This window comes from Panicum hallii, chromosome 6, assembly GCF_002211085.1.
Source record: "Panicum hallii strain FIL2 chromosome 6, PHallii_v3.1, whole genome shotgun sequence".
NCBI lineage: Eukaryota > Viridiplantae > Streptophyta > Magnoliopsida > Poales > Poaceae > Panicum > Panicum hallii.
This window is the reverse complement of record NC_038047.1, coordinates 2,683,783-2,704,341: the sequence shown is the minus strand read 5'-3', so window position 1 is coordinate 2,704,341 and position 20,559 is coordinate 2,683,783. Positions and strand designations below refer to the sequence as shown.

Genomic DNA, 20,559 nt, shown 5'->3' with positions numbered 1-20,559 from the left:
GTGGAGTTTACCGGGGATCTCATTTGTAGTCGCTGTCGTTCCGGTTCGCGCTCCTCCTGTGTCACTTGACAGACAAAGGGGAAACAATCAGAGTGGGCCATTAGCAGAGCTAATTTGATATTTTACTGATCGGAGGTGCTCCAGCAGATTACCATTCTAATCCCTATTGCTAAAAGTAAAGGTTTCGGTACACACCTCCCTCTTATCTAAATGAAGGGGATTTATCTCTCTATCCTATTCCTGGTGATTGGATTTTGATACTCTGCTGCAGCAACCACTGCTAAAAACATAAAAGGAGTTATTGGTAACGGAGAGAGAGTATTTTAGGTATAAGATATAAGTAATTTGTTGGAGATGCTCTGAGATGGATGCGAGATGTTTATTGAGCCTCTGCTACTACTGCAAGAACAGGCGCTCATGTTTCCTCAAATTCCCCCAAATATGTGTCCGATAATCTGATTTGATCATTTTTGTTGTCCAGGCGACGGCGAGTCCCTCCGCGATAGATATATATATATAGAGAGAGAGAGAGAGAGAGAGAAATGTTTGTATTGGGATCTTCGGAGAAGTCGCTAATTATTCTACTTCACGTGGCTAGAAGATCCTGCTGCGGCGCCGGCTTTCCTTTCTTTTTTTCTGCTCGATCTTCCTCCTATATCCTACTCGATCGTCAGCTTCATGCTTCTTTGGAATAGGCACGTTAGTATCAAAGATATCTAGCAGGCTGATCTTAGATTATCGAGAAAATATTGTAAACACTCTTACATATATCACTCTAATTTCAGTTTCCACTACTAGTATCTTTGAAAAAAGACCACCCAACTAACTAATTTGGTATTGTTTGGTCCTCGCCATCCAACTGGCGACGATATATGTTTGGATGGTTACTTATTTTTTAAATATAGATTTTGTATAATTGTATGATAACTGCTTATCTTACTATTACTGATAACTATTACTGATAGGAGAACTTTTTTAAACCTCCACGTGAAGCTATCTAGGGTCCTAGGTGGATACTTAAAAAATAGAAAAAATCTTAAAAATTCTCGCAAAAATTAGAAATATCTTGCCATCAATCTAACAAGTCTAATCATAATAATCATTGAATTTGTTATCTTTCCTAATAAATTACCCATCTATTAAATTACCCACCTATGCCACTATGGAAATAGACTAAAATAACCCTCTAAACATATATCTAAATGACAATTACTTTTCGTAATAGAGATGACTACATTTCTTTCAGTTCCATATTTCGCTATCTAGTTTCTTCTACGACTAGATGATGTAGAGCACTACTTTGCTGATGTGCCGTGCTTCATCAGAAGCTGTTTTTTATTTTTATTTTTTTTGCAAAAAGACTGATAGAGCTCTTGCTATTTTATAACGCAAGGCACGAGAAACCAGGTGGCCCCCAACTTGATCGACCTGAAGGAGGTTGGCCCCCGATTTGAGCTGCGGCTGTACCAGGTGACACACACACCCCTCCATCAGCCAATGCCAACAATGCCCGAGGCTCTCATGGGCATGACAATTTTTGCCGTGCTAACGTGTTCCTCATGTCTGACAGATCAAACTAGGAACCGTGGAACAAAACGAAGAGCCAAGCGAGTGTGTTCTGCGGCCCTACATCGACACTGCCAAGCAAGAAGCAAAAGATTCTCTGCGTGTGAATTGGATTATTGGTGGATGATCTGCACTGCAGTACATCATTTTTTGAGTTTATTTTACTTTTTGGGGGAATACTAACAGCATGCGCTGCACAGGGTGATTTGCATGCTCCGTGTCTTTGGATGGGTCCTGGAATGCTTCATTTCCCCTAAATTAAAGTTGCAGGTCTTGGCTGTACGGTGATTATATTGTATTTCCTCCGTTCCAAAATGTAGGTGGTTTTAGCATTTTTGGATTCACAGCATTTGCTAGATATCCACATATAATTTATGTCCAGATACGAAGCAAAATTTATGAATCTAGAAAAGGTAAAACGACCTCCATTTTGGAACGGAGGTAGTAGCATTCTGTGAGGTTTACAGTACAGTAATTTGAGTTCAGACTTGGGATGAGAAGCACGAAACGTCTCCGGAAATCATCGTCGTTATTTATAGTTGGGCTTTAAAGGCCTACTATTTATTCTGGGCGGCCCGTCCATCGCTGGCCCAACTTTGCACCACTGCTGCAGGCCGTATATATATTTTGCGCCTGGGCTACGGTCTCTTCCATCGCCGCTGCTGGGCTCGCGGTTGAGAATGCCACGGTCCACAATAACGGCCCGCCAGAGGTATCTAAGCCCTCCTTTGCGTGCGTTGTCAGGTGTCTACTAGATCTTTTTTGAGGATGGAGCCGTTCAATCGATTGCTCGAGACATGGAGCCACTGGAGCAGACCTCCGGCGCACAGCCCCTCCGGGATCGCACCAGTAAGCTTGTTATCTTCAACATCAACAGAATATAAGCGTGAATGCTTCCCAAGCTCCGGCGGAAGCAGGAGTTCCGATGAACTCATTATTTCTCAAACTAAAATATGTGAGGTTCTCTAATCGCCCAAAGGCTTCTGGGATAAATCCACTAAGCTTGTTCCCATGGAGGTAGATTTCAGTCAAGCTCATCGCAGCAAATTCATCAACCATCACATCTCCGGTGAGGTTGTTCTGGTCCAGATGCAAGAGTTGCAAATTCCTGAGGCTCCAAACTCCCGTGGGAATGCTTCTTGTCAATGAGTTGGAAGACAGGACCAATTCCTCCAACTCGGACATCCTCACCACGTAGCTTGGGAAGTCACCAACAAGATGCAGCCAAGGAAACAAGCTCAGGACTGATGGTGAGTTTTGTTTACCCGTTCCACGAATGTGAGGACTTAGATCCCGTTTGGAACCGAGTGCTAATACTAACTAATTTAAATAGGAGTGTTAATAGAGTTGGCTAAATTAACCAAGACTAAAAAATTTTAGCATTTGCATGAGTGCTAATATGTGCGAAAGTTTAGCATTTAACTTTAGCTCATTCAAACAAGCCTTTAGGATGTATGCAGTTTGATTAAGAATGTCGATGAGATTGATTTTTTTTTTGCTAAATTTGAGCTGCGGCTGTGTGTGCACACCTCCATCAGTCATTATCAACAATGTTTGAGGCTCTCACGAGCATAATAATTTTTTGCAGGTGCTAACGTGTTCCTGAAATCAATGAAATCGTGATGGATTGACTGTTTAATGCAATTGAAATCTGTTCTTCCAACGATTTGATCCATACTGTTTACATACTACAAGAACCAAACATATTCCCTTTACAGTACCCATGTGATCTGATCGCCAAACACTAGCTGGAAACATCAATCACGAGCTACCCGATTCCTATCATCAGGTGCTCATCCCAGCAGTGCAGAGTAGCTTAACAGATCTTGCCGGAGAGTTTGTTATTAGCTAGGTAGAGTTGCTGCAGCAGCGGCATGCCGTAGCCTAGATTGCTAGGTATCTCGCCAGAAAACTGGCTATTCTCTGCATTGAAAGTACACGAGCCCAACAGCTACCGCCGGAATTCTGCTGCTGCTGCTGCTGCTGACGCTGGTGTTGCCATCTCCCGGCACTGCTGCTGACGCTGGAGGAGTGGGTGCTCAAGAAGGCAATAGTTTGGAATTGGAATCACTTTCAGGTCGTGATAGCTGGAAGAAAGACTGATGATCGGTCACCGGAGACTTACGGGAGACTGGTCGGTCAGTCATCGGAGACTGAAAAACACGGCGGATTGAGTCGTCGGCCCGTGGTCTGAGCGTCTGAGACACGGCTCTACTGGTGGCCATGGCGCGTACCAGCTAACTTTGCACTCGCAGCTAAGCCAGAGAAAGAAATTAAGCGACCTGGAAATTAAGCTGTTCTGAGATCAGTTGTGCTTGTTCACACCTTTGTCTCACCCAGAAGCCAGCACTTCCAGGTCGCCCGGCAAGCTGCCTCGATTCCTCCAGCCTCACGTTCATCAGGTCCAGCTTGTTCTCGGGGCAGAGCACCCTCCAGCTTCTTGCCAAACCCATTTACCCTCCTCATCAGTACCTCCACATCCCCCATCCTGGAAACACATCTTGTTTCTTAAATTCCAAAGCCCCAACCACAAACTCATTTCTCACTTAATTTCCGAAGCCCCTACACCAATTTTCTTATTGTCACAAACTACAACAATTTGCTTATTGCTAATCCAAAATGTCCCTAGACTCAACTTTCTTCAATATTGTTGGAGTGTATTGAGCCCATGGGGCATTGTGGCCCATTGGGCCTATGTGTATTACAAATTGGTATGCCCTGTTAGGGTTTTGATGCTATGCAATATCACTTCTATATGGTATCAGCTTAGGTTTTCTCCTTCTCCCCTCCTGCCCGCCGCCGCCGCCGCCGGCCGCCGGCCCTCTCCTCCTTCCCTCCCCTCTCCTCTTCCTCTCCCTCCTCTGCTCCCGCTCAGGCCGCTGTGGGCGCCTGGGCCGCCGGCGCCGGGCTGCTGCCGCCCGGTTTTCCTGCCGCCGCGCTGGCCCTCGCGGGGGGCCGGGCCGCGGGCGCCGCCGCTCCACTGCTCCAGGAGCCGCCGGGCGCCGCTGCGGGCGCCGCCGCGGGCTCCGCCGTGGGCCCTGCCCCTCCTCTGCTCCAGGAGCTGCCGGGGGTGCCGCAGCGGGCGCCGCAGTGGGCGCCGGAGCTCCTCTGCTTCAGGCTGCTGGCGCCCTGGGCCCCCTGCAGCCCGCCTCCACTGCTGCCGCAGCTACTGCTGGCGTAGGCGCCGGGGCTGCGGGACCCCAGCCGCGCACCGCCGTCGATCCGGCCGCCCTGCGGGCCGCTGCACAGCTGCTGCAGGCCGCGGGCGCCGATCCGGTCGCCTTGCGGGCCGCTGTGCGGCTGCTGCCGGCCGCGGGCGCTGCAGGCACGCAGCCCGTCATCGATGCCACGCCCAGTGCCGCACAGTCTGGCCTCGGGATGGCGCCCGAGGATGCAACGTTCTCCGGCGCTTTCCGAGGACAGCAGGCCGACGCCGCTCGCGCCGCGGCCCTCCTCACTGCCAAGTCGGAGGCTTCGGCCGCCCAGGAGCGGGTCCGTGTGGCTGCCCTTGCCTGGGAGCGCGAGCGCACCACGGCCGACGCCCTCGCTCTCCGGGTCGTCGAGGAGGAGCGCTACCTCCGCATCTCCTCCGGTCAGCCCGTCGACCCTGAGCCCGGCACCTCCTCCTCCTTTCGGGCCCCGTCCGCAGGATCTGGAGCCTGGTACGACCCGACCGACCCCTCGGTCGCCCAGCTCCACCTCCAGGCAGCTGGTGTCCAGAATATCAGGGCTCTGGTCTCCGTCCTCCTCGACCCCGCGTCCTCCTCCTACAGCCGCTGGCGGGATCAGGTCCTCCTCACCCTCCGCCGCTACGCTCTCAACGACCACGTCCTCGTCGACTCGCCGATCGAGGCGCGGGACGTGACGTGGCTGCGTTTCGACAGTGTCGCCATGTCCTGGATCTTCGGGACCATCTCCCTAGATCTTCAGGACCTCGTCAGGACCCACGGCGGCACTGCGCGACAGGCTTGGGTGGCGCTCGAGGGGCAGTTCCTCGGCAACGCCGAGTATCGCGCCCTCTAGCTCGATGCCACCTTCCGCACTTTCGTCCAGGGGGACCTCTCCGTCGGTGAGTACTGCCGGCGGATGAAGAGCATGGCTGATGCTCTTCATGACCTCGGGGATCCGGTGTCCGATCGGGTCTTGGTGCTCAATGTCCTACGGGGCCTGTGCAGCACCTACGACCACCTGAAGTGCTGGATCACCCGCCAGAGGCCCTTTCCCACCTTCCTGCAGGTCCGGGACGACCTCGCTCTTAAGGAGATCACCAGGGGTCTTGCGCCCGGATCCTCCTCACCCAGCCCCGCCGCGCTCGTGGCTACTCCACCGTCCTCCTCCGCTGCTCCTGCCACCTCCCTCCTTGGGGCTGCTCCCGCCGGGCAGACCGGAGGAGGGGGGGCCGTGGACGTCGCCGGCGACGGGGTGGTGGTGGTGGCACTGGTGGCCCTGCTCTTGGGGATACCGGTACCGGTGGGGGCCGTCGGAGCGCGTCGACCTCGGCTCCCGCTCCTGCCCCTGCCCCTGGAGGTACGCCCTGGCCATCCTTCAGCAACCCGTGGTCAGGGCGCATCTCGATGTGGCCGCTCCAGGGTCAGGTGGGGGGACTTCGTCCTCAGCTCCAGCCGGTGGCCATGTTCACTGGTGCTACTCCTTTCTTCGCGCCGTCCTGGACCCCGCCAGCTCAGCCTCGCCAGCAGCCGACCTGGCCTGGGGGGTGGGACCAGGCCGCTCTGGCGCAGTCCTTTAGCACCATGGGACTGACACCGCCGGTCAGCACCGAGTGGATCGCCGACTCGGGTGCCTCGTTCCACACCACTCCTGATGCCGGAATCCTCTCTTCTGTCCGACCCCCACACCCTTCTTGTCCTTCTTCTATCATGGTTGGTGATGGGTCTTGCCTTCCTGTCACCGCCGTGGGTTCTGCTCCTCGTCTTCCTAATGTTCTTGTTGCTCCTCGAATGGTTCACAACCTTCTTTCCATTCGCCAGTTTACTGCTGACAACTCCTGTTCTATCGAATTTGACTCCTCTGGCCTTACTGTGAAGGATTCGGCTTCCCGGCGTCCACTTCTCCAATGTGACAGCCCGGGGCCCCTTTACACCCTTCGGCTTCCTGCTTCCGCTGCCTCACCTTCGGCTTCTTCGTCTGCTGCTTTTGCCGTGACACCTTCTTCCACCACCTGGCACCGCCGGCTTGGTCACCCCGGCCGCGACGTTTTGGCTCAGCTCAGCCGTAGTACCGATGCTCCTTGTACTAAGGCCCCTGCTGAGCACCTCTGTCATGCATGCCAGTTAGGTCGTCATGTTAGACTTCCGTTTTCTTCTTCTTCTTCGCATGCTGCGCATGCTTTTGATCTGATTCACTGTGACCTGTGGACATCTCCTGTACTCAGCATGTCTGGTTATAAATATTATCTGGTCATTGTTGATGATTTTTCTCATTACTCTTGGACTTTTCCTTTGCGCACCAAGTCTGAGACCTTCCCCACCCTCCTCCACTTCTTTGCCTGGGTGTCCACTCAGTTCGGCCTCACAGTTAAGGCCGTCCAGTGTGACAATGGGCGAGAGTTCGATAACTCCACCTCCCGGTCCTTCTTCCTGTCTCGGGGTGTTCAGCTGCGTATATCTTGTCCGTATACCTCTCCTCAGAACGGCACGGCTGAGCGGATGATTCGCACGACGAACGACGTCGTGCGCACCCTCCTGATCCAGGCCTCTTTGCCCCCGCGCTTCTGGGCTGAGAGCCTCCACACCGCCACCTACCTGCTTAACCGTCTTCCGTCCACTGCTTCTCCCGCTCCCACTCCACACCACGCTCTCTTCGGTACCCCTCCTCGCTACGACCACCTTCGGGTCTTCGGGTGTGCGTGTTACCCTAACACCTCCGCCACCGCTTCTCACAAGCTGGTGCCCCGATCGACTCGTTGTGTGTTCCTCGGGTACTCCCCTGACCACAAGGGGTACCGATGCCTTGACCTCACCTCTCGTCGCGTTCTGATCTCCCGACACGTCGTCTTTGACGAGTCGGATTTCCCCTACTCTACCTCCTCTACACCTTCTCCTGACCTCGAGCTGGAGACTCTGTTTCCGACTGACCCGGTGGTTCAGCCACCGTTCCCTATCTGTCCTTTTCCTGCAGGTTTCCCCGGCACGCCGGCACCGTCTCCGGTGATCCCTGCTGCGTCGAGCGCGGCCCCGGTGCCCGCGGTCGCACCACGTGCGATTCCCGGACCTCCGGTCGTGCCGCGCGCGGCTCCAGCGCCTTCACGTTCACCTGCGCGGTACGCCCAGCCGGTGCAGGTGTACCGGCGTCGCTCGGCACCGACCCTGACACCACCGCAGTCCACTGCGCCGGTGCAGGTGTACCGGCGTCGTTCGGCACCGACCCTGGCGCCGCCTCCTACTCCGGAGGCTCCTGCGACACCGATGCTGGCGCCGTCACCGCTGCCGCCTCCTCCGGCTCCCTCTCGTGCCGAGCCGGAGGTCTACCACCCGCCAGTCATCCATCGGGATCCTCGGCATATCCATCCCATGGTGACTCGGCGGATGGCCTCTCAGGCCGCGACTCTCTCCGCCGCCGAGGGAGAGCCGCGTGTCTCTCCTGTACCCTCCTCTGTCCGCGACACCTTGGCGGATCCTCACTGGCGTCGCGCGATGGAAGAGGAGTACGCGGCTCTTCTTGCCAACCAGACGTGGGACCTTGTGCCGCGTCCGTCTGGTTGCAATGTGGTGACTGGCAAGTGGATCTGGACGCATAAGCGTCGGGCTGATGGCACACTGGAGCGCTACAAAGCTCGCTGGGTTCTCCGGGGGTTCACACAGCGGCCTGGTGTGGACTATGATGAGACTTTCAGCCCTGTCGTGAAGCCTGCTACGGTGCGCACTGTCCTGTCGCTTGCGCTCTCGCGCTCTTGGCCTGTGCACCAACTGGACGTGAAGAATGCCTTTCTTCATGGCACTCTGTTAGAGACTGTCTACTGCTCTCAGCCAGCGAGATTTGTGGATTCGAACCATCCGGATATGGTCTGCCGGCTCAACAAATCTCTCTATGGGCTGAAGCAGGCTTCTCGGGCTTGGTACTCTCGGTTCGCCACGTTCTTGCTGACATTGGGGTTCACCGAGGCCAAGTCTGACACGTCTCTCTTCGTCTACCGCCGAGGGGATGAGACCTCTTATCTGCTGCTCTACGTTGATGACATTGTGCTCACAGCCTCTAGTCAGCAGTTACTTCAGAGTGTCATCTCCTCTCTGCAGCAGGAGTTTGCTATGAAGGATCTCGGTCAGCTCCACCACTTCCTGGGCGTCACTGTTGAGCCTTGCCCGTCTGGTCTTCTCATGCACCAGCGGCAGTACGCACTCGATATCTTGGACCGAGCTGGGATGACTGATTGCAAGCCCTGCTCCACTCCTGTCGACACTCAGGCGAAGCTGTCCGCCGATGTGGGTGATCCGGTGGCTGATCCTACTGCCTACCGGAGTCTGGCTGGTGCTTTGCAGTACCTCACCTTCACCAGGCCGGACCTCACCTACGCTGTCCAGCAGGTCTGTCTCCATATGCATGATCCCCGGGAGTCACACCTTGCTGCGCTGAAGTGTCTCCTCCGCTACGTCCGTGGCATTGTGGACCTCGGCCTGGTACTTCACCGCTCGTCTTCTGCTGAGCTGGTGGTCTACACCGACGCTGACTGGGCTGGCTGCCCGGACACCCGTCGCTCCACTTCTGGCTACGCCGTCTTCCTGGGCGGCAACCTGGTCTCCTGGTCGTCCAAGCGGCAGCCGGCTGTCTCTCGCTCCAGTGCCGAGGCGGAGTACCGGGCTGTCGCTAACGGCGTTGCGGAGGCGTCCTGGCTCCGACAGCTCTTGGCGGAGCTCCACAGCCCGCTCGCCAAGAGCACGATCGTCTACTGCGACAACGTCAGCGCCGTGTATCTCTCCACCAACCCCGTCCAGCATCAGCGGACAAAGCACGTGGAGATCGACCTACACTTCGTGCGCGACAGAGTCGCAATCGGCGATGTTCGGGTCCTCCATGTCCCGACTACCTCCCAGTTTGCTGACATCTTCACCAAGGGGCTGCCCTCCTCGACCTTCTCGGAGTTTCGATCCAGCCTCAACGTAGCCGGTGGCTAGTCGTGGCTGGGGGGGGGGGGGGGGGAGGGGGGGGTATTTGCCCTTTGTACTCTCTTCTTGTCCAGTCTTGAACACCGCTGCGCCGGTTGTTCAGATTGCGGGGGGGTGTTGGAGTGTATTGAGGCCATGGGGCATTGTGGCCCATTGGGCCTATGTGTATTACAAACTGGTATGCCCTGTTAGGGTTTTGATGCTATGCAATATCACTTCTGTAAATATTAATACCACAAACCTCCGCAATCGCTAGCCAAAGCTGTCTAGCCACGACACGATCAAAAAGCAAGTGATATGCTGTTTCAGTTTCGCTGCAAAACAAACAGGAATAATCCTACAGGGTTTTCCATGAATAATTGGCTAGTGAACCCCCAAGCCTAGATCTAAGGCGAGTTGGGAATTGAAGCCGTGTCAAACATGAATAATAAGATCTTACTTTAGTCCTTGCTTGGTTCTGAATCTTACTTTCAGATCTGAAAGCATCTAATTTTGGTCTGCCAAGCATTGATCTAAGGCAAATTGGGAATTGAAACCATGCCAAACATGATCATCAATCCATGCATAGCTTCCAAGGACTGGTAGGTTAAAGAGATGCTCAATAAGGGACCTAACAGTGGAAAACCAAAGGAAATTGAGGATGTTAAAATGTTGGGATCTACATTGTAGTGACTATTTCCAAGTCTATACAGTTTCAAATGAAAAATAAGTTCTATAATTTTCGATAAAAGACATAGGGTGCTAAATTCAAGTTTTTGGTGTACACTCTAACGTGTATTTACAGTTGCCGTTCAATCTTTTTATCCTAGATCTGATTTGCCGTTGCTGAAAATAATAGTGACGCAAGGAAACAAGATGCAATTTGCAAACGAAGAAATTAACACAGGAATGACAGTGAGTTTTGCCAGTTGCACAATCGTTAAGACGCATGTAGTTTATTAAGAAGGCAAAGGGAAATGCACCATATAGGAAATAAAGGAAATTTATTTGCTAAACTATGTCAGGTTCATGTAAGTTTACTGGCTCTTTTTCTCTACAGAAGGTTCTTTTCCCATCCTGGCTACAATCGGCAAAAGCATTACATGGGCAGGCAAAATTTTGCCATAGCCGAGCAAGCTGATCTCTTCCATGATGAAATGAAGGCCGGGTAGCCTACTCAACACCAACAGATCCATGTTCAACACAAGGAACCAAAGAATGGAGACCAACATTCTTATTTGCATCGGGACTATACTATACTAACAGACTGGCCATGCCTCCATCGTCATCCATATTTGCTACCATTCAGTTCATGATGGCAATGCCGCCTTCCCCTATATTCCTCGCGCAGTGCTCCCCTATTCTTGTTTAACAAGAGGAGCTCCAGCGACGATGGCGGTGCTCTGTCGTTCCTAAATGGCATTGCCGGATGGGTGCTGGCTGCTTGATCCTTTGCTACTGCAAGAACAGGGTGCTCATGTCTCAGCAAATTCCCCGAATATGTCGAGGCACCCATCCCAGCGTCCCTTCTCTCTCGTTTCCCAGTATCCGCCTTTGTAGCGGTACGTCCCGTTCTCCATGTCCTGCTCGAACCACCGGGGCTTCCAGCCATTGTCTTGAAGTTTCGTGGACTGCAACAAGACAGACTAAGATGAAACAGCATATAGGGCAAGTGATTTATGCAATTTGATAGAGTTCTGTGGAAACTACTAAGCATGACCCTATCCATGCCAAATTTTACAAGAGGAGACATGGACGATACCATTCTTTGACGCCGTTCCAACCTCAACTTCTCAGCGTTCGCCTTTTCATATTCGCCATTCTCTAGGTGGCGCTGATCTGGTCTCAACCGCGAATCTGTAGGTGGAAGTTTTTCCTATATCCGGGAATGGCCAAGCAATTAGGACAAAAATCTTGATTATGGGACACTGTATGACAATCACATTTACACCCATACCTGCAACCCTGGGGTTAACTCATTCAATGTGATCGCGAACGAAGACAGATTGTACCGCGTTGGATTAGGAGCAGGTTTGTTCTTTTCCCACAATAGCGAGGCACCTTTCAGTTGATCAGCACTTCTCACCTTGAAAGTATCAGAATTACTATAATACATGCTTTCATCCCACTTCCCTATTAAAAATGAAGCTTTGTTCCCATCATTGTCCTCTACAAAGCCTTGTACCTGTGGACACAGTGCATGCAAAAGATAAACATAATGCTAAAAGCACTTATGCACCAAAAATTAAAACAATGAGTAGCTGCTTATAATACCACCTGAACTAAGTTTGAACTAAGATGTCAGACATTGAAGACGAGGATACAAGTCTCAGTAACCTAACTACCTAAATACATAAGGAAATTTGTAAATCGCTACTTCGGTACAATGCCAAAACCCCAGAAAGTATATGATCAACATAAGAACAAACCACTTCCCCCAAATGTAATCAAAAGTCAAATGGATGCCAACTGAAACAACTCATATTGAGACCTCAGACCAGGAGTTCGAAATGAAACAGTGGTTTCTACAATCACACTAGAGATTCTTCTTCACCGTACTCCTAGTAAAAACACAAGTGTGTCTTTCCCTAAGTTCATCTGACAGATGTTAAGGACATGATAATCATGCAAATTCTTTGTAGTTAAATGCCAACAGTACAAAAGAAGGTAATGAGTGAACCATAGATTGATCATCATAAGGTAAAGTGCTGAAGAGGAAAACATGTGGGCTCCACATCTCGGTTAACAGCAGTAATATTTGAGTTAACACTTACTAGGTGAGGATTCCGGTCAAGAAGTGATGGCTCTTTGAACTTAAGTTTACATGAATACTGACGATTCCCTTTTATGTGCATGGTTCCATGGTGGCTGCAGTACAACTTCCCAAGGATGAGGTTATGAATAGTCGTTGTAACCTGAAAAGGCATTATTGTGTGAAAACAGAATTTAGTTATGAGAAAATATAGAGTATCAATCAGAGATCTTGGCATTCCTAGTTGTGCTACACACCTTATTCCATTGGAAGATTTCACCATCGTCAAATTCCACAGTCAAAATGCCAACTGGTTCAACTTGAATTGACTGCCCCCAAAACTTGGATTTGAGATTGCTGTCGCCCCAGAATTTCCAACCCTTGCCTTCACAGTGGCAGGCAATCAGCATTGGATGATGACTAACCTATTGGTGGAAATGTTGAACAGCAACGTGATGAAATTAAAAGCCTCCGATGCAAAGTATCACATATTAAGATATGGCTGATCAGTACAAGGTAAACAAAGGGACATAGCTTTATCAGAAATTTCATGACATTGGATGCAGATATATATATATATCAGTTTTGCATTATATGAACGTAAAGGAAAAAACTTTACTTTCTTTGTAAATCTATAGAGTTTCTCACTATTCCTTCCCCCAGAGATCCAGACACAATCTCTTGAATAAGAACAACAAAGAGTCCTCAACTAACCTTTTCTGCGAAAAACCGAACTCCTCTATCAGGGTAATCAGCTTCGTAGGTCTCTCCTAGCAATGGATTGAATGGTTTGCAAGGTCTTGCAACGGATGAAGCATAACCGGAGACCGCAAAAGCAGCTACTTTGAGAATTCGCATGAGGCTGTTTCCCTAGATTTCAAATATGTAAGATAAAAATGAGCAAAAATCCTTATAAGATATAGGAACATGCACAATATTAGAAACATGCTATACGTTGATGCACAAAATTGCATCATATCCCAAACTCACGAGCGATACTGATACATCATGGCTGAACAAAACTAACATGTCAAACTATAATACTGTGATAACACCTATCACTTTTGTAAGAATCAATAAACTTCCAAGCTTATTAGTATACTGCATCAACAAGTACCAGACAGCATAATTTTTATGGGTTCTCGCAGATATTATCCATCTAGTTTTATCATGAGTCAATCACATTTGCAGATTAGGTGTGTTGATTTGAATAGTGATGTGGTAAAGGGATTGGCGCCACAATTTCATCGATCTCTGAAACTCTCATCTAAAGCAGATGAATGTCCTAGACATGCAATATCAAAGACATGAAAGTGATCTTACCATTTTTCCATATTGATAGGCCTGATCCAAGAGGTATGAATATTCCAAATCTTCAAAGCACTTTTGAAGGGATGAGAGAGGTTCATTGAAGTAAACTGGAAGGCAAACTCGTGTCAAGTCCTTTCCAACACTATCTTTAATAATGGACCAGAGGCTGATCCCTTTCTCTTTCTCAGTAGGCTCTGGTAGTCTAGTCCTTCGTCTGATATGTGGTAACCTGTCACTAGAATCTTGTGTTTGGGTATCCACAACTTCCTGAACACTTAGCATGGTTGAAGACCTGTTGTCTGATTCTATGAAGTAGTCCACAGAATCAAAGAATGGAGTTTCTTCTTCATAGGTCAATTCACCTCCATCATTCTTTTCAAACTCATCAGATTCTGTTGTGCTATATTCTGGGAAAGAACAACCATTGAACCATTAACAAAATGCTGGTTCTTAGGAAATAATGGTGGGAGTTCAAATTACTCATGCTACTTGAAACACATACATGAGAAGATTGAAATACAGACACAAGAAACAGATAAGTAGATCATGCAGCTGATCTACTGCTGGAAATAACCCAGTATGTGTCAAAGTCGTACCACTAAAATTTCCATGCCGAGAACTAGAAAAGTCATTTCTTGTCAATTCCCCCTGTGTTATACTTCCATCTTTACCTTCCTGCACAAATATGTGTGTAATACACTATGTAAAATTCCTGCAGGAAAAAGAGGAGAGTAACCATTCAAGGAGTAACCTTTGCAAATTTGTGTAACTATTTCAACATGAGATCTACTGATTAGCAGGAATTTAAGAACCCACAAGTTTACCAAGAACTATATTTCTTACTTTCAGCCATTGAGGTGGTTCCTGCTACTTGTCACTTTTGTGCAAAGTTTGAACACATACAAAGAACGTATGCAGCTGCTCTTACCTCAAAATTGTGTCTGCAGGACCCAAACAAGCTTAAGTAATCCTCGTAACGCCGCTTCAGTTGCTTCCGGTAGCTTGAGAATTCAGAAAGTACAATCTGTTCACAGTCCTCAATAAGATTCTCATTCAGACCCTCCTGATGCATTCGATCTCGAAGCCTTGCAGTTGAAATCGAAACATCGCACTGCACGAAAGTTACTCTCCCACTGAGTGACCCAAGAGAGTACACACTCCTTGCCAAGATCAAGGCCTCAATCCAGGCAACACGGTCATCTTTTGAATCTGTCTTCAAGTGAAGCGTCTTTGTGGGGGAAAATATGTAGAATCTCCTATCGTCAGACTTACTCTCCCGAAATGCTGACACCTAGAAACATAGTAACTCATTGGCTGCCATATACTTGAAACTGGGTAGCCTTGCACATGAAAATGTCTAAAACTTTCCATGTGCAACATTACCCATCAGCCATATGAAAAGCATACACAGTCACATACACAGATTAACATCCATAACATTTGTACACAGCACCAGAAACTTCTGTTAAGAAGTAAAACCCCCGAAAAAAGAGAGGCAAAGATGAAAAACAGATTTAAGAGCCCTGTATGGTATTTTTCCCAAAAAATTCATCCGAATGAGTACCCTCTCCCTTCAATTTCAACGAAAGGGTCAGGGGAAAGGGCAACGAGAATGAAATCGAAAGTAGAACTAATCTACAATCTACCTCAAGAAAACAACCTATGCAGTTGAAGATCCAAAGGCCCCCCCTGATTCAATCTGACATAGACCACAGGAGCCCCATTTTATTCCCTCTCCTAAGCTCCCTCTCTCTATGTGGCCACTTGGATCGACTGTACATGCTTTAATTCTTGGGACCCATGGGTAAAGGCCATGAAAAGACCCAGTGATAGTACTAACACTGGGAGTTCAACAGCTAGTAAAAGCATCGTGGAAAAGCAACCCCTGGAGCAGTAAACATCAATAATGCAAATTCCAAAAGTATCCTCAGAGCATATCCAATCCTCTAATCACATTAAATAATTCAACTTATCACATAGCATCTGTCATGCACTCATCCATATGGATGAATCCTATCACACAGCATTTTTGGGGTTAAAAAAGTGCGCACAGTAATAAGACAGCGACTAACTGATAAACTTTGTTGTCCTATCGATCTTGATCAATAGAATGGCAACAGAGCCCTCATCCTTTTCGGAAATGACAACAAGGCTTGGAATTTAGACACAAAACTGCGAAAGGATCAGGGCTTTACATGCAAAGATGTGCCTGACCACGTGACAGAGAAAGGTACGGCCCTTTTGGAAATACTAGTATCAAGAGGGAAAAAAAGACGCCATTTGTTCCCTTATAGCTAAACTACTAGGTTCTGCTAAATTTAGACAAGAAACGGTCTTAGGACCACTAATCAGGTGGTTAATCAGTTGGTTAATTAATCATGCCTCTTAATGGTAGCACCATTGGAATGGATTCGAGGAAGCGATGACCTGAGCAACAAAATGGACAGGATTGAAATGATTTGTCACGGCAATGCACAGACAAGGAGAAGGATGGAATGAATGCGAGTATCCTGGCAAAAGGAAAATAGAAAAGAGAGGTCACGTCACTTCGATCCAGCAATGTGACGATGTCTCCCACCAACCATTCCATGTCCATCATCATGAGACAGAACTCGACACGAGAATCTACCTTGCACCCCCCCGCAAAAAGAACCCAGGACCGATTAAATAAGATTTCTTTGGCTGCTACAATTTTCAACACTTGATCCGGTGAGGTAATAATGCGTTCCAGCGAACAGCAGCGCTGGCTGGATTGTTAATGAAGGCAACGAAACGAATTCCCCAGGAACACAGATTCAGAAATCACAGCAGAGAAGAAGAAGAAGAAAAATCACGAATTCAACGGGAGTGGTCGCGGTGAAAGGTTAAAGTTAGACTTGAATTGCATCCACCGAACGAGCACTTGCAAATGCGGGGAGAAAATTGTTGAGAAAAGAGAGAGCGAAATCGAGAAATCGGAATCTGCCCCACCGGGAGGCCGGATCACACGAACCGCACGAGAGGGGGCCGGCGAGGGCGAGCACGGACCTTGAGGCTTACGACGCCGGTGGGCTTCTCAGTGTGGCGCGCGCCGCCGACCCTGGAACCGATCAGCCTGACCTCGCCGTCCTCCTCCGCCGCGCCGGCGCCCGCGCCGGCCCGAATCTTGGAGTAGGACAGGACGCCGTCACGGAGCGAGAACCAGCGCTCCCGCCACCCGCGGCCGTAGTTGGTCCACTTGTGCAGCACCCCCTCCACCGCCACCGCCGCCCCCGAGGCCGCCGCCGCGGAGGCGGCGGCGGCGGGGTCCGGCGCCAGCGGCAGCGTCGGCGTGGCGTCCCTCGGCAGCGGCGGCGCGGCGGAGAGGCAGCACAGCGCGCTGTGGTGGTGGTGGTGGAGTCCGTACCCGCGGCCGCTCCCGCCGCGTCTGCTCATGCTCTGCGTCATCCCGCTCCGGTGGCGGCGAGGCGACGGCGGGGGAGGGAAGGGACGCGGGGAAGGGGCCAGGGGGGGAGAGACGCGAGTTTCGCTCGCCTCGCCACGCTTTATTTTTAGCAGCGGTTGGTCGCTATTTATGTGTGGGGCCCACTTCCTCTCGGTGCTCTCCTCTCCTGGTTACAAACAAACCGGGCTTTATTTGGGATCTTTTTGGGGGGTTTTCTGGTTCTTTGTTTTGGCCTGGCCTCTGTCTAGAAAACTGCAACAACCACCACATTTTGCTCTTTAATCCAACTAATCCTGCCTCTCTTGTGGCTGATAAAAAGGATTAGTTTGTCACATCATCTCAACTCTCTTTACAACAAAGATTAGAAATTGTCCGCAGAACACCTTGGTATATACTCACTGTATGATGCTAGGTAGGATGTGGGGTTGTTACACATAGCGGTTTTTAACTATTGTCTATTTCATAGGATGTTTTGTCCACGAATTAATATAAATCGTCATGAGAGGTTGCTAAGTATATGCCAAACTTTGTAACAATTTTTTTATAAGTTTACATGAAAAGGGTATCCTCCTTTATTCAATGCAATACCCGTAGCTATTTACACGTTTTGTGGTTGTGAAGTGAGTTGTTTCTAATATTTTTGATGCGTTTTCTTGGAACCAGAGTTTAAAGGTCTATTAGAGCTTTAGTGAAGTTGCGTGCACGTAAAAATTGATTATTGCTAGCTTGTTTTCATCTTGCTTTGCAATCTGACGTGCACAGTTAGGACCTTTAGGTGAACTTTCTGAAGATAGGTTCACTTAGCATCACAAACTTCACACTAAAAGTGTGTTCCTTTATTAGCTAGTGACACCCAGGAGTTGTACCCTTCCTTAAAAAGCATAAACTGATTTAAGCATGGCCCTTTATTTCGAGGGATGGGGACAAAAAGGCCATAGTTTCTAACTTATGTCTTAAGATATTTCTATGATTATCTAGCTCTTGTAATTTAGTGCTCATACAAGATAGAGCTAGATGTTAAAGAAGTTGTTTTGAACACTTTTGGATTCATCCTAACTTTATTTGTGGAAATATTGGTTCGTGAAGATCATCGTGCTATGGTTATCTGAACATTTGGATATGCTATTTTGCCTATTTCGGGGTCATCTCTTGTTATCTACATTTAGTAAACTTTATGTGGTATATCTTCTTACAACTTACACTTTAGAATCATGGTTCTTGGGGAATTACAAAAATAATGCAAGGAAGCAAAACACAAAAGGAGTAGAAGTTATATGTAAAGACAGCAAGCCCTGTTTACCAGATGTAGGAGCACATGATGATGTCATAGGGATCAGGAGTGGTTCACATGCTATGACTCGATTTAGTGGGCCTTAATGCATAGTTAAAGTGTACTGGCAGGGATTTTTAAAAGAGAAGGGTGTACTAGCTAGTAAACTAGTAGGCAGTAGCGAGCGGTTAGAGCAGCTTCCACTTAGCCCTCTGGGATTGTTTTGTGACTGAAGACAGTTGCTTCACTCCAGAAGTGTGCTACCTGGGACGCCATTGAGTGGCCACTACCTAATACATGCAAGGGGGTATACGAAAAATGGAGGGGGAAATCTAAGCTTGGAATTCAGAGGACCGATAGCATTATAGCCAGTAAAGTTAGGTACACCTTAGAAATATTATATGAAATCCAAGAAATTCTACTCAAGAAAACATTTGGCATCTCAAACAGGGTTGATACTTCGCAAATAGGATTAACTATAGCTTAGTTTATTTTTATTGCATCCATACTAAAAAGATACATCTAACTGTGTTTCCTTAGAAGCATAATATCAACTTTTGGAGGGCTTTAGTATAAATTATAGAACAAGGCAACAAACACCACTCAGTCTCTAATAGTGTTCCTTAGGTGTTGTAAGAAAATGAAGGCTTTGATAGTTTTGCTTAGAAGACATCTTTTCGCTTTTCTTTGGTCAAATCAAATGTCAGGCCCACTAGCGGCGGCACGTGTGCGTGTCTGGTGTGGCCCGCTTGACCAGCGAGACTCTCTGGGTGGGGTTCTATTTGGTTTTCGGAGGGCTAACTTTATCCTTATTATACTAAAGAGAATTTTTCTATTTTTAAGAGTATTAAATAAAATTATTTTATAAAATCTTTTGCACAAATGAGTGCTAATTCGCGAGATGAATTTAATAAATCTAATTAATATATAATCTGTAATAGTGATGCTACAGTAACCATCCGCTAATCACGGATTAATATACCTCATTAGATTCGTTTCGCAAATTAGCCCAGGATTCTATAATTAGTTTTATAATTAGACTATGATAAAAATTCTTTTTAAGATGATAGTGCTAAAGTACAGCCTCCGAAATCAAACTCCTCCTTAGATACCAGCAACTACCCGTGCTTGGGAAATTAGCTCTCACAGAGAGTATGGACCGACGCTCGGGGTTCCAATAGTCGGTGCCAGATTAAGTTGTTAATGACGAAGTAGGTAGTGCTAAGGATGCAAGTGGGTTTAATAGTATTTTTTAGTCAACTAATTAATTACGATGGCATGCCACTCTAGTTTATTTCATCTCCCAAATTCTTTACGCAGAATGTCATTCTAGTTTATTTTATTAATTTTTGGATCGACTCAATGACCCAAAATATATATAACTTACATCTCTATACTACGTAGTGATGTACATGCAAAATGGCCCGGCATACTCGGAATAGTTTAACAACACTATTTTAGGAAATAATATAATACTCCTTCAATAGCTATTTAGCTATTTTTAGGTTTATTCTATGACAAAGTATCTCAGGTTTGACTAAGTTCATCTACGAAAAATTCACATCGACAACACCAAATAAGTATGGAAAATGTACTTCATGATTAATGTGATGAAACTAATTTAATTTCATAGGCCTCAGTCATACAATTTGATCAAATAAAAAATAGTTTGATTTGAAATAAATCTAAAAATAGTTATATTTTGGGATAGTAGCAGTGATGTCTTCACCTCATAAACTCCGTGTATCATAATATGACTTTAGACTTCAACTCTCGTTGTAACTCAAATCATGGATCAGTGAAAAGAAAAAAAAAGAAATGCATCCATTGCAAAGACATACTCTATGACACAACAGCATACATACGAGTTGTCTCTTAGTGCTAAATTTTATCTTATGAGTGATTTTCTCTTAAGACAACAGTCTTTCTCTCATCACGCTCCATAACATGGTTTATGATCACCAATTTTTACCTAGCCTTATATTTGAATTCACAGGAGCTATATATACATGTTGCATTATATATGTTGCTTAATCGCATTTTCATGTCAAACAATGCCAAAAATTTAGCAGGCAATGAGCTCAACTTTAAAACTCAAAGACGAGAAAACAGAGAGTAGGACATGGGAAAAAATCTT

General features: G+C 47.9%; 1 protein-coding gene across 3 annotated transcripts; it reads right to left on the bottom strand.

Moving 5' to 3' along the window:
• Positions 1–10,652: 10,652 nt before the first annotated feature.
• On the bottom strand, positions 10,653–17,211 carry LOC112897351 (oxysterol-binding protein-related protein 2A-like). Of its 3 annotated transcripts, none has more exons than XM_025965631.1 (10): positions 16,756–17,211; positions 14,657–15,019; positions 14,325–14,403; positions 13,741–14,135; positions 13,132–13,287; positions 12,675–12,842; positions 12,440–12,580; positions 11,623–11,850; positions 11,428–11,541; positions 10,653–11,296 (listed from the first exon to the last, which is right to left on the bottom strand). In XM_025965631.1, exons 1-10 carry the CDS (start codon positions 17,152–17,154, stop codon positions 11,141–11,143), a joined length of 2,199 nt encoding a protein of 732 aa, XP_025821416.1. In that variant the 5' UTR covers positions 17,155–17,211; the 3' UTR covers positions 10,653–11,140. The 3 variants fall into 3 exon arrangements, with proteins under 3 accessions (XP_025821416.1, XP_025821417.1, XP_025821418.1); XM_025965632.1 differs by lacking the exon at positions 16,756–17,211 and adding an exon at positions 15,375–16,724; XM_025965633.1 differs by lacking the exon at positions 16,756–17,211 and having other exon boundaries at positions 14,325–14,440; positions 14,657–14,692.
• Positions 17,212–20,559: the final 3,348 nt, after the last annotated feature.